The sequence below is a fragment of the Phlebotomus papatasi genome, chromosome 3 (assembly GCF_024763615.1).
Source record: "Phlebotomus papatasi isolate M1 chromosome 3, Ppap_2.1, whole genome shotgun sequence".
Taxonomy (NCBI): Eukaryota; Metazoa; Arthropoda; class Insecta; order Diptera; family Psychodidae; genus Phlebotomus; species Phlebotomus papatasi.
In genome coordinates, this window is record NC_077224.1 from 84,067,019 (window position 1) to 84,079,866 (window position 12,848).

The window sequence follows — 12,848 nt, forward strand, 5'->3', positions numbered from 1 at the left end:
GAGGAAACAGAATCATGAACCTGCTCTGAGAAAGGAGAAAGTCTCTCAACAATTTGGGTTTTCCCGGTTTTCCCTTCAATATCTCAAGGCTCGAGAACGTTTAAAAGACTAGAGAATATTGCAGATGCCCAAAATTTCCCTCAAAATACCTCTCAAAAATCAAGCATTCTACCTAGAATCTTGCCTCCTATCTCCATTGAGCTTCATTTTCCCCATTTTCCAGGGAAGCTCATGAGGAATAAACACTCCCTAAATGATTTTATAAATTATGCAATCTTCATTAGCCTTTAGTGAGATAACACAAAAAAGTCTTTATGTCGCTAAAAACACTCTGATTAATCCCCCATTCATCCCATTTAAACCCCATTCCCAAGCTTTAGAAAATAAACCACGCACTGACCTCAAATCCTTTGCTGGGGAAGGAGATATTGGCGCGCTGCAGAGTGGCCAGGAGACTGTGCCACATGGCGAAGGTGTAGGGCAGATACGGGTAGATTGAGTAATTTTGCTGCTGATTGATCATCTTCTGGAGGGAATCCGAGAAGACAAACCAATCTGCAACTTCAGCAGTATTCTGCATAGCTGCATCTGAAACCTTCTGAGCCAGGTAATTCTCAAAGATTCCCTGACTCAGTCTCTCGTAGTCTCCTCCAGATTGCACAACATTCACGATGTTTTCCATCTTCGAGGGCGGACGTTTCATTTGGGATGGGAATTCCGAAGGATTTTGTAGATTCCCATCAAAAACGGGAGGCTTAAACCGTTGAGTCTGGTGGAATTAGAAATTGATCTTCATTGGAATCAGTTTCCCAAATTCGAAATTCAGTTTAATCAATTCGAAAATATAGTTTTCGAAAATTCGAAATCATGATATTTTCAAATTTGACATAAAATTTTCTACATTCGAATTAAATCTTCCCTAAATCGAAATTAGTTTATCTAGTTTCGAAATTATTATTTCCCTAATTCCGAATTAAATAGTTGTACTAGCACTATTATTATTTCCAGATTTCACCAATTTGAAAATAGTTTTAAAAAGGTCGAAATTATCATATTTTAGAATTTAACAATAATTTTTCCTAGAATTCGAAAGTTCTAGGGGAAAGTGTCCATGCTTTCAACGGTCCCAAGCTTTATAATGTGTCGTTTTTACCTATGTTTTTCAATAAATATGACTCATAGCACCCATATTTTAAAAACCAGGGGACAGTGTCTTGTTTTTAAAATGTATTGCGGAATTGCAATTATTCAGAAACATAGGAAAAATTTAGTCATTGTAAAGCTTGGGATCGTGCAAAGCATGGGCACTTTCCCCTACTGTCCTGTTCTGAAATCGAATTTATTTCGAAAAAGGACAACTAGTATTTCGACTGTCGAAATTAATATATTTTTAATTTTGATTTTCATTTAAATTAATTCGAAATTAATACTTTTCCAAATTCCGAAATATACAGCGCGATGCAACTTTACAGATCTCGTCTATTAGTCTATTAACTTAAGAGATTTGCGATGCAACTTTATGAACGAGATGTCAAATCTTGTAATTTTTATTGGCAGGCTCTGTTTAGAACGAGATTTTATATGAACGAGATTTGCGATGCAACCCTGAGTGGTGAATTTTATAAAATATGAATTCCAACCTCAAGACGTCTCATAATTATTGGACACTTTCAGAGGTGCCGCAAAGTACGAGATTTTCTGTTTTTGTGTGATTTTCGAGAGGAAAATTTAAAAAAATGGTTTTCTTAATAATCATTTTATTTATTTGAAGTTGAAAAATTTTTAATTCATTAAAATACTTTTTTCTTGGAAAATATGTAACATATGTGTAAGCATAAGCATATTAATCGGGTCTCTCCCGTATGGAATAATTAATAAAGTGCAGTTGCGTTTGAACCTTCGATCAAGAAGCATCATTTTTTATTGTCTTTTACTTGGTCAGTCGGTCTTTCCTTCGGAGTGGTGCATAGTAAAAATACAATAATATATTTTCTTCTTAGAAAATAGTGTCTTATGAATTTTCCTTAGCGCAATCTCAAGCTTCTTTCTCCAGTTTGATAATTCTGTTATTACTGGTTGTAGGAATTTTTCTGCCTCTACTAATCGTATGCTCCGGTCCAGAGTAATTGGAAGACACTGCTCTGGTAAAAGAAATTGCAATTTTCGGCGATAGAAAATTTTAAAATCCTTTTCTTAACAATTTACACACTGCCAGTGAAATATTTGTCCAATTTTCGACAGATTATTCATCAGAACGAGTTATTTTTGCAGGGTCGTCCTCTTTACCTGTGTCACACAAAGTTTTTATCCAATCTCCCCCGTTACCTCTTGTATCCTATTGGATCATGCTTCGTTCAGCAGACACATCTTTTGATAAAGTTTCTGATAAAATGGATGTAAGCTTTGCCTGGAAGTTGTGCTCTACAAAGACAAGAAATACCTCCGGGTTGATCTTGACTTCCGTTTGATCCCTGAAGACATCTCTTCTGTAAAAGAATTTAAACATCAGGAAAATCTAAAGCCACCTTTTGATTGTGATTTCTTGACCTCAAAGAATTATTACTTACCAATAAACGCACCTGTTTTGCACATTCCTTTGGACATCGTGTCATTAGAATCAACGTTTTCACTAAAAACATTAAATTTTCCATTTTTTTCTTATTTTTTTTCTTCCCGTCTTCTGCTTTTCAAAAAGGAAAATAACGCGGAAACTAAATGACACCCAAAGCTTGCATGGTAGTCTCGTTCAAATAAACTCACCTTATAGAACTTAATCTTGCATACCAAATTCTTATAATTCAAAATTTGACATCTTATCTTATAAGCAGATACGAAAATAAAGTTGCATCGCTCTGATAGTTATCTAAATTCAAAATGTTGTAGTACTGAACATAACCTAAAAAAGCTATTCTCCTTGTCTAAAGCATTTTTTTTTTAAATAAAATTTAGGTTATTTTTTTAGATACCGTAAGTGCGGGGGACTTTGACAACCTCTCTTAGTAAGCTTTTCTTTATTTCTAGAATATAAGGATGGTGTCTAACGATCCGATCTACCATGTCTCTGATCGGTAAAGACCACCCTTAACTCTTTCGTCTCCTTTGGGACTCTGAGTACCCATGGAAAAAAGAAGTATTTTTAACTATACTTAGAATCGATAAAAATCCGATTCTTCTGGATAATTACAAACTATAAGGATGTCCAAATCTAGGATATTTTTTGTAGGATCCTAATTAACTCCTGAGCTAAGATATTTTTGGTCAAAAATCGCGAATTTTCGATTTTCTGCTTCCTTGCAGATATTGTGACTTTTTTGATATTTCTAAACCAGAATAAGGAAAAACTTCTAGGGGTCAATAAGTATGATAACTTACAATTACAGATTGCATAAATTCGAAAAATAAATATTTCTCAAATTTTCAAAAAACTTAATCAAACCTGTTGGGTACGCTCGTCTCCAAAAATCTAGACGTCAAATGTAACGGTTCCCGCCAATGTCCGCCATTTGCTTTTTGACACCAACCTTGTAATAAAATTCCAAGCGGAAGTCACATTTTTGCCAATATGGCCGATAATTTTGACATTTGGCAGCGAGGGAGATTGCTTTCAGAGAAGTTTTTCCTGTTTTTCTTGATTTTAATGATATGAACCCGAGTGAGTCCGACAGCCTTACATAAAATAGAAGAAAAAGAAAAAGACTCACTCAATCGGCTCTTTTTCAATCGAGCGAAAAATTTTGTTAACAATTTTCACGTTTAATTTTAAGGATAATTTGCTCAAATTCACTGTAGTTCTTCCTATTTTATCGTGATTCTTTATAATTGAGCGCTTTTTATGGAATTTACAAAGGATTTGACGCCCAAATCTATCGATAAACCGGATGACATTTTGCCCCATATTCCCGATTGAGAGAGAGTCTACTGTAGCAAAATTAATTGGTTGTGGTGGCTATATGGACCCGAGTGAGTCCGACAGCCTTACGTAAAATAGAAGAAGAAGATTAATTAGTTGGACGAGAGTCCGACAGCCTAAACGTAAAACAGAAGAAGAAAATTAGTAAGTCAAGCCTGGAATACGATTCAGAAATCAATTAATTCGAACAGTAATATCTTACTCATCGTATTAATCCACTAGACTAGAGTGTACTCTTTCTATCACACGTGATATTCCATTTGAAATTGTGCATATATATATACCTCTCCGGCTTTTCTTAATATTAATATTAATCTTATATGTGACACCACGGTGAGATAGAATAGTTTGAAATGGAACTGTCGATTTATATTCTCATCATCAGTCACCGTATTATCAAAAAATAAGAAGAGTCTATTAAAATGTGTTTATATTCATTTATCATCTGGGATTTGTCATATTGTATTACTTTGAATTCAGTGCAATCGAGTTACGAATTCAAACGAATCGAGTTACATTCAAATCAGTTTTGGAGTATTTCAGTAGTAAAGTCCGGCTGTTGGATTACAGATATTCACAAGCATCAGAGACTGTTCTGACTTGTAAGTGCTTCTGCTGCCCAAAGGTTCATGGATACACTCAGCAGCTCTTTCAGAGATTCACAGAAGGGAGTTGCAGACAGATTATGGATACGATTCCGCTCCCGATGTACAGAAAAATATCAAATATAGAAACAAAAAATTAATGTATGTATAGAATTGTAAACTTTTTTTATTTATAATTTTTTAATTAAAAAAAATAAAATCAACATAATCTCTTTCTTTTTGCCAATATTGTGGCACTTCAACTGTGGTTCCCAGTGCCTTTGCTTGAGAAGATCTCGCGCCTTATCTATTCCTTGATATTTTCCTTGTCTGTCAGCCAGTGTTTAGGTTTATACAGTGCTGTCTCACTATATGCACAGTTTGGGTACTTTTTTTGACAGTTCTCTCTCTGAATATGCACAACATTTTTTGAAATTCCCAACGGTTTTTTTTTCTTTCTTTTAATAAATTATCATTTTTTTATTGTTCTAGAATTTCCCGTGTTATTTTAAATATAATATGAGACAGAAAAAATAAAATTAAGAAAATTAAAAACAAGAAAAATTAGTTACCAAGAAAATAATTGTCTTTATTACTTTGTCAAAATGTAAACAAATTGATTTTGAATGCAACCGACACAAAAGCTGTGCATATAGAGAGTGTGCATATAGAGAGACAGCACTGTATTGAAGAAATCCACGGGTTGTGTTCCAACTAAAAAAAAACACGGGACCTGCTAATGCAATAGAATGTCTCACTTCCATCCCAATTCAATTCTTTACCTTGATCTGTTCTCCAGCTGGATGCTGGGATTGAGATCTGCTTTGTCTCAGAAGCCTCAATCCATGTCCAGATGCACAAACTACTCCCAATTTACATCTGAACAAAAACTTTCACCAAAACTGGGGTGAATTCCACTAGGAAGTTACATTCCCTGAAACACACTTTTTTCTTTTTGAACTTGCACCAAAATCGACAAATAATATTTTTCGAATATTCTGCAACACAAAATATTCGAATTTGCGTGAAAACGAAAATTAATATATTGATGAAAATATCTAATGAACTTGATATCGACCATTTCTTCCATATTGCACTTCAATAATATTATGGAAGAATAATATTGATAATATTTGTCTCAATGTGTAGGGGTAAACAATATTGAAAGACAATATGGAAGAGAAGTCATCCATATTGAAACGAATATTGAAGAAATTGCCTCCACATTATGGCCTCTACACACTAGAGGAAAATATGTCCATATTGAAGTTTTTCCTACACAAGTACAAGAAATTTGCTTCAATATGGATATAAATTGCTCTAGTATGTAGACGCCATTAGACAAGTTTTCTTCAATAATCCAAATTTATGTCCATATGTTTTACTAATGTGTAGGCAATTTTCATCAATATTAAATATTGATTGCAAATATTTATGAAATTTTCTCCTAGTGTATAGACAGCCAACTCTTCTTTGGACACTAAAGTAGTTTATTTTTATTGACAATCACAAATTTTTCACAGAAAACGAAGAAAATGGACTGTTCAGACTGTTTTAACGAAAAATAATGAAAAGACGCTTTCTGACAGCTCGATAGCCGTCATGGCCGCCATTCGCGCACGCACTTGACGAAAGTCTTGCCATACTCAAAAGTAGTATTGTCACGTCATGTCACAAATTTTATCAGCAAAATTAATTGGTTGGACCCGAGTCCGACAGCCTAAACGTAAAACAGAAGAAAATTAATCAATCAAGGTATTTCTCACCTGAAAGATGGTGGCCCAGATGGCAAATAATCCCTTATGCTGATCCTTCTGCCCAATATTCCCCTTGAGAACGTCACTCAGCATCAGGGGCTTCTGAGTGGCGCTGAAGAACTGGATCATTGAAATGCAAGATCTAACATCATTTCCTGTCTTCTCAGCTAGCGACAGGAGTGCCCCAAAGTCCGTCTGGACCTTCTCCTTCAGGGCAATTGATAGTAGCCTCTCAGCCAGCCGCTCGCTGTTCAGAGGCGGAAAATTAACCACCAACGCCATCTGTCTGAGCTGTCTCAGAGCCGGCGAATAGATGTCGTTGCAGATGCAGATAATTGGTCTCTTGAGAACATTTTTCTGAGCTTTTCCTCCCTTTTTTGCACCCTTCTGAGCCGGAGCCATTGTGTCAGAGGCAAATTTGATCAGGAGATCGATGGAAGTTGCCGGAGCTCCGTCAATTTCGTCAAAAATCAGGCAATTTGGACGATTTTCCTTGGTCAGAAGGGACTTCATTTGTGTTCCATCTTCCAGGACTTGCCGGAAGGCTTCTGAAGTTCTGTCATCGGATGCATTGACTTCCAGGACATTGTATCCGGCATGGTGAGCAATTACATGTGCCAGGGTGGTTTTGCCCAGGCCTGGAGCCCCCGAGAGTAGAGCAATCTTCTGAATTGGACGCCCTAGAGCATCTCGATCAGTTAGGAGATTATTCCTTGTCCGGAAGGTTTTCCTCCAGCCTCCAGTGCTCTCAAATTTTCCCGTTTGCTTATTGAAGGTATTCAGTGGCTTTCCAGGAGCTACTTTCTGCTGAATGTCCCGGTTAAAAACGACCTTGTCCCACATTTTCAGCCACTGAAGCAAACAGCGATTTGTGGATTCGTCAGAAAGGAGATCTCTGTACTTCTTCGGACGATATTTCTCCACCCAGAGATCTCCCTGAACTGAATTCACCTGAATCTCCACAACTTCCGGAGGATTTTCCTGCCCAGAAATCCGTTTCAGTGTTATTTCTCGTGCTTCATTCCAGATTTTGGCCTTTTCATCCCCCAAAAGGGATTCCCTGAAGCTCCCGACAATCCTAACCTCATCCACAGCCTTCTGCACAAAATCCTCATTGTGCGTCCGGACGTAAATCCTCTCCCCATCGCTCCTGCAGAGCGTCTGGAAGGGATAATTAGGCAGGCTGTACGACAAATTTTGCATCTTGAACCTATGCAGCTGCTCCAATCGAGACAAATTGCTCGATTTCATTGGATTCACCATTTCCATTGTCCTCTTCCTGGCCTCCAATATCTGCTCAATCATCCGGGTATCTCTATCTTCCTCCTGCCTCTGTTTCTTCTGTTGCTGCTTCATCTGCCAGCCCGGACTGAACAGATTCTCCTCATACAGCCCCTCAAGGCGTCGCTTCCTACTCCCCACAGCCACTGGAGTCTCATTCCCATTCAAAATGACCCTTCCGGAAACCAGAGGAGTCGAGGCATTGGGCATAGAGACACTGTCATCAAACAGTCTCCGATTGATTTGGTCAATTCTGGATATTTGAGACAATGCAGGACTGTCCGGAAAGATTTCCTGTGTTGGCTTTGGAGGTTGCGTGGGCTTTGCTGCAATTTTCGGAGCAGGATTTTGCGGAGTGGCAGCTGGAAAGAGGATTTTCCCGTCAGGAAACATTCAACATAACCCCACTTTCATCCACTTACCAACATCATCGTCCAGCATCTCCAATTCATCGCCGTACATCAGCTCATATTCTTCCTCCTCCGTTGGATAGTAATCCATTGTGACCACTGCACTTTGATTTTCAAGAAAAACTCCACCAGGAAAATATGAAAAAAGGGAAAATACGAAAAAACAAAGAGCGCGGGAGATTTCCAAAACAAACCCACAGAATACTGAGACCTCTTGCGGAATTTGCATTGAACTGAAAATTCAACGAAAAGGAGAATTAAATTTTGATTTTGAATTGCAACGATTTTTTAGATGGGAAAAATTAACCCATTCAGTCAATGTACTAAAATATTCCAGATATAGAATGTGTAGAATATTCATATTTTACAATTAATTCCTTACAGACTAACCCTCTAACGGTGTTTTCTTTAATATGCGAAAAAAAGTTCTAAAACAATATTTTCTAGGATAATTATGATCCAATAAAGTCGAAAAAACCATCCATTCTTCATTAATCTCTTTTAGTTGAGGCGCTAGGTGAGAAAATATAAAAATTTTTCGAAAAAAAATTCTAAAATCTTCTAAAATTCACATTTTTAGTTTTTTTAAAATTTTTTAAATAAAATATACAAAGTAGAATGACATATCTTTCAGTAAAAGATAAATTTATTTTAGTCAGATAACTTTAAATCGGTATTTTTATGGCAATTGGAAATGAGCTTTTTTGCACTAAAATTTTTTGTTGCTTTTTCTCTGACCTGTCACACAAAACTGGGAATAGCAACAAAACGAAGAGTCAAAATGAGTTCAAACTTTCAAGAGATGTTTATAAGACTATTACCGAGGACACTATAGCACTTTTAAATAAATTAAACCTTTATTGTCGCTGTAAATGTGATTTTTGTGAAGACCGCCTGGAGGCGGTGTTACCCGTTAGAAGGTTAATAGATGATTTTCTGAAGAAAAGACATTTGTTTTATTTATTAAACACAGAAAAAAAAGTGTGAGAAATAAAGTTGTGCATGGGAAAAGTTGTGTAACGTCAGAGTCACAAGCATTTTGATTTGAAATTGTAAGATTACTATCATATTTGTCGTATGATACTAGTATAATGTTAGTAAAATTATGTTTGTGAATAGGAAAATTGGTGTGATAACTGTTGGAAATTCATTGTTTTCTATTGCAATTTTTCTAAGATTTTAGTCATTTTCGCATTTCTAACTGTCTAATTGTCTTCTAGAATCATTCATTGGATTCTTAAAATATGGTTCAGTCGAAAAAAATGAGGAATAATTATGTAACAGAAAACAGAGGAAACATCACGCAAATTAGAAAAATTAACGATGCAATTCTTGACCATTTGCTTAAGAGAAGTAAGCGAGTTCGTGGCGCAACCGGAAAATTCGCAACCATCAATGCAAAGATTCTGGGGTCAAATCACATACCTGGGGTGAAATGATAACTTTTGCTCTCACTAGTATCGATTCGATACTATCGAATCTCTAGTATCGTTAGATCCAAATGATGAGATGAATTGAGTGTCGGCTCTTCTCGCATTGTCGACTCGTTATTGTGACACTTTGGTACAGTGAAACATTACCTCGCTACTGTGGTGTTTTGATATTACAGATTTTAGTGATTCAGTGATTTTTGTGAATTTAATCGGAGAAATGGATTTGTAAATTCTTTTTAATGATATTTGGGAGGATGGGGAAGATCAACCTTCATTCCGCGCGAGGGCGAAGGAATCGCAAGATAAATATAAGCTATCAGAACTTCCGGAAGACAAGTACGTTTACAATTTTTATGTATTACTTTTTTCTTTATTTATGTGTCTATTTGTGTTCTAGGTTCAGACAAAGGTACAGGCTCTAAAAAAAATTACATTCACATGTTCTTCAAGAAGTGGCTTCGGGAATTTCAGAGCAAATTTTATCTTCCATCTCAACGGTAACAAAACTAGTAGCTGAGGCAGTTATGTCCAATATTTCAAATCTATACATTTTATTCGAAAAATTGATGAAAATATACTTAATGAAATGAAAAGAATAATTTTTCATAAATAATAAATAATTTTAAAGGCCTCAGCTGAAAATCACGTCGTACATTTTTTTTTGTTCTCAAGAAAATTCTTGTACAATTTATCAAAAAATGCAGAATTTTCGGTCGGGAGTATGTTTAATAATGCTATTTAATCCTCTATAGACAGCATACCCTCGCAGTATTTATATATATATAAAATATATCATGAAAATCGTGATTATAAATTCTACCTTCAGAGAAAATCTTTCAAGTCTATTTTGACAGAACGACATCTTGAAGAAAGTGCCGAAATTTCATAATATTTTCTGTAGAAATTCTGCAGAAAATTCTGCAGAATTTGCATACAGCGATCGGAATTTTTTGCAGTTACATTTTCAAATCTGACGAATTTCTGCAGAATTTGCCGGGTGGGTATGTGAGTTTTTTGCCTCGGGTTTCAAAGGGTTAATGGGTTAATAACGTTAATAATATTTAAAAACCTAACTATTCCGGAATTCCGGAATCAATATAACTCAACGAAAAAGAGAATTCGCAGGATTTGAAAGTAACGATTTTTGGGGATAGGAAAGAATCTCAATATCAAACTTAAATAGAAAAAAATCACAAGTTATGCTAAAAAATTATATTTCATACCATAAATTAAACCCTAAATGTGAATTAATCAAATTTACTAATGATTAGGCTTTTTTCGCATGAGGTTTTCTGCGAAAACTGCCAATTATACTTAACGAAAGAAGGCATTTTTTCGTTCAGTTCATTTTTTTGAAAAGTAACCGTTTCCGTAGTCTATTCCAGATAGAATATTCTTCTGAATAATTTTTCTCTGATGATTCGGACCGTGAACAACATTTCCTTCTCTTCCAATAAAAATCAATAAAGAAAAATTAAAAATAATTCTACAAATAATTTTTTATTCTCATCAGATATTAATATAATATCACAAGAAATTACATTAAGTAAATGTACAATGGCACTAACAATTTGAAGTCATTTAGAGGAGAAAAAAATACAGTAAAGCAGAAAAGTACTTTATAACACCTAAAATCTAAATTCTAAACAAATAAATACATTCAGGAAGCACCTAAACTCCCCCGAAATATCCCTAAAATCTACCCTAAATTATATTTTAACAGTCCCATCTGTTCACTGAGTAGATTAACAAAGGCACTTCTGTTGAAAATCTTTCCGGACAGTGTTTAGATTTTGGCGGTGGATTCATCTAAAGTTCTTATTGTACAGGAAGTCATCCCCTTTTTCCCCAACTAAATTTAAGTACTTCTGCTCGATAAATTAACTTTCTGACTCAAATGTTTTCCACAAGGCTTCGTCCTTGTGCGTCCTTAAAGCATCCCCCGTGGCTTCAGTTGCAGAAATTGAAGCCACGGGCATATCACAGGGTGTCCAAGTGGCTCAATTTTGGGGTCAGAAGACCGTCTCGTTGCCGGTCAAACTGCGTGACTGCGACACGGAGGTTTTGTACATCCGTTGCTGCTTCCGGACGGCATGAGAGGGATACTTCCGGCCATGCCGGGGAAGACTTCCTGTGGCTGAGGAGATCATCGAGTTCTGCGGGCAGACGATCTGATAGGAGGCTGCAGGGTAGATTGGCTGAGCCGTTGGGAACTTCTGCGGAGTCTGTTTGCACTTGTGACCAAAGTGGTTCTTCCACATGGTCACAGCACGAGGTCCGAGAGCCCAGGAAGATGCCAAGACGCCCAGGAGCAGCTCCATGAAGGCTGGAAAAGAAATGCACAAGATTAATAAAATTTACACGAAAAAAATCCGTGCTTAAAACTATTTATGCGGCATAATAAGGACATTTTCGAAAATCCTTTTCGATATTGTCTTTTCGAAATTCCCATTTTTGAATTTGGGAACTTACAAATGAATTTATTGCAAGAAATCTGCTCAAAAATGACAAGAATTATTTATTTCTAAATTAAATTTAATTTAAAAAACTAAGAAATATAAAAATGATTCGAATTCGAAACATTTTCTTTAAGAAAATCTTTTTAAACTTAAAAGGATGGAAAAATAAAACTACATTATTGAATTGAGAGGATTAAAAAGTGTTTTTATAAGTTTAATAAGAACTATCGAATACCAGAAATATTACAAAAATTCGAGATTCTTTCGATATCGAATAATGAAAGTTTTCAAAAATCCCATGAGATTCGAAAATATCTTATTTATAGCAGAAAAATTACTCAAATTTTCATGGAGGGTATTTAAGGTTCTTGCAAAAATATACAAATTATTTCGAATTCGAAAGCCATTCAAATTCGAAAGAAACGTTCTAATATAAATCTAATATTTTTTATTATATTTTAAAAAAATCTTGCTAATATGGGAAATATTTAAAACTTATCACGATGAATGAGAAAACAAAATTTCCGTAAATTTTAATTAATCCCTGAACTTATTAATTTCTAAATACTAAATCAAAAAAAATTCTAAGATTATTTTCGAAATCGAAAACAAATTGAATTCTTAAGTTTCACTTAAGGGTGTCTAGACATTTTAAGCAGTTTTCGTCAAAAATTGCTCTTTTGAATGACATCGTCCGCCCTTTTGTAGGTAGAAACGTCAAAATTCTGTCAAAAATTCAATTTTTGGCGAAAATTGCTACCGATGCGTAGAGCCCTTTAATTGTCTTTCAATCAAAAATTTAAGTTTGTAAAAGAAATACTAAAAACGGAGAAAATAAATATGTCAAACAAACCTTGTGATTAGGGTTTCTTTATTTAAAAAAAAACTGATACAAATAATATTCTTTCAATTCTTTAAAATCCTTTCAAACTCGAAAAGTTAATACATTTTCTAAAATCTTTCTTTTTATATACTTTAAGACTCAAAACAAAACCCAGAAAACTTTATAAATAA

The 12,848-nt window shown here is 35.2% G+C and overlaps 2 protein-coding genes across 4 annotated transcripts in view; both read right to left on the reverse strand.

Annotated features, from left to right (window-relative positions):
* The window catches only part of LOC129806095 (chromosome transmission fidelity protein 18 homolog), a 31,056-nt gene extending 22,904 nt beyond the window's left edge, over window positions 1–8,152 (reverse strand). The window contains exons 1-3 of one of the 2 annotated variants that reach the window (XM_055854444.1): window positions 7,955–8,152; window positions 6,261–7,894; window positions 401–769 (exon numbers count right to left, since the gene is read on the reverse strand). In XM_055854444.1, coding sequence (XP_055710419.1) covers window positions 401–769; window positions 6,261–7,894; window positions 7,955–8,033 — 2,082 coding nt within the window. In that variant the 5' untranslated portion in view covers window positions 8,034–8,152. The remainder of the gene's footprint in view (window positions 1–400; window positions 770–6,260; window positions 7,895–7,954) is intronic. The other variant, XM_055854445.1, reaches the window with a different exon arrangement.
* A 2,704-nt stretch (window positions 8,153–10,856) lies between these two features.
* Window positions 10,857–12,848, reverse strand: part of LOC129806097 (frizzled-4) — a 70,886-nt gene continuing 68,894 nt past the window's right edge. For both annotated transcript variants that reach the window (XM_055854448.1, XM_055854447.1), the window contains one exon: window positions 10,857–11,701. In XM_055854448.1, the coding sequence (XP_055710423.1) occupies window positions 11,388–11,701 (314 nt within the window). In that variant the 3' untranslated portion in view covers window positions 10,857–11,387. The remainder of the gene's footprint in view (window positions 11,702–12,848) is intronic.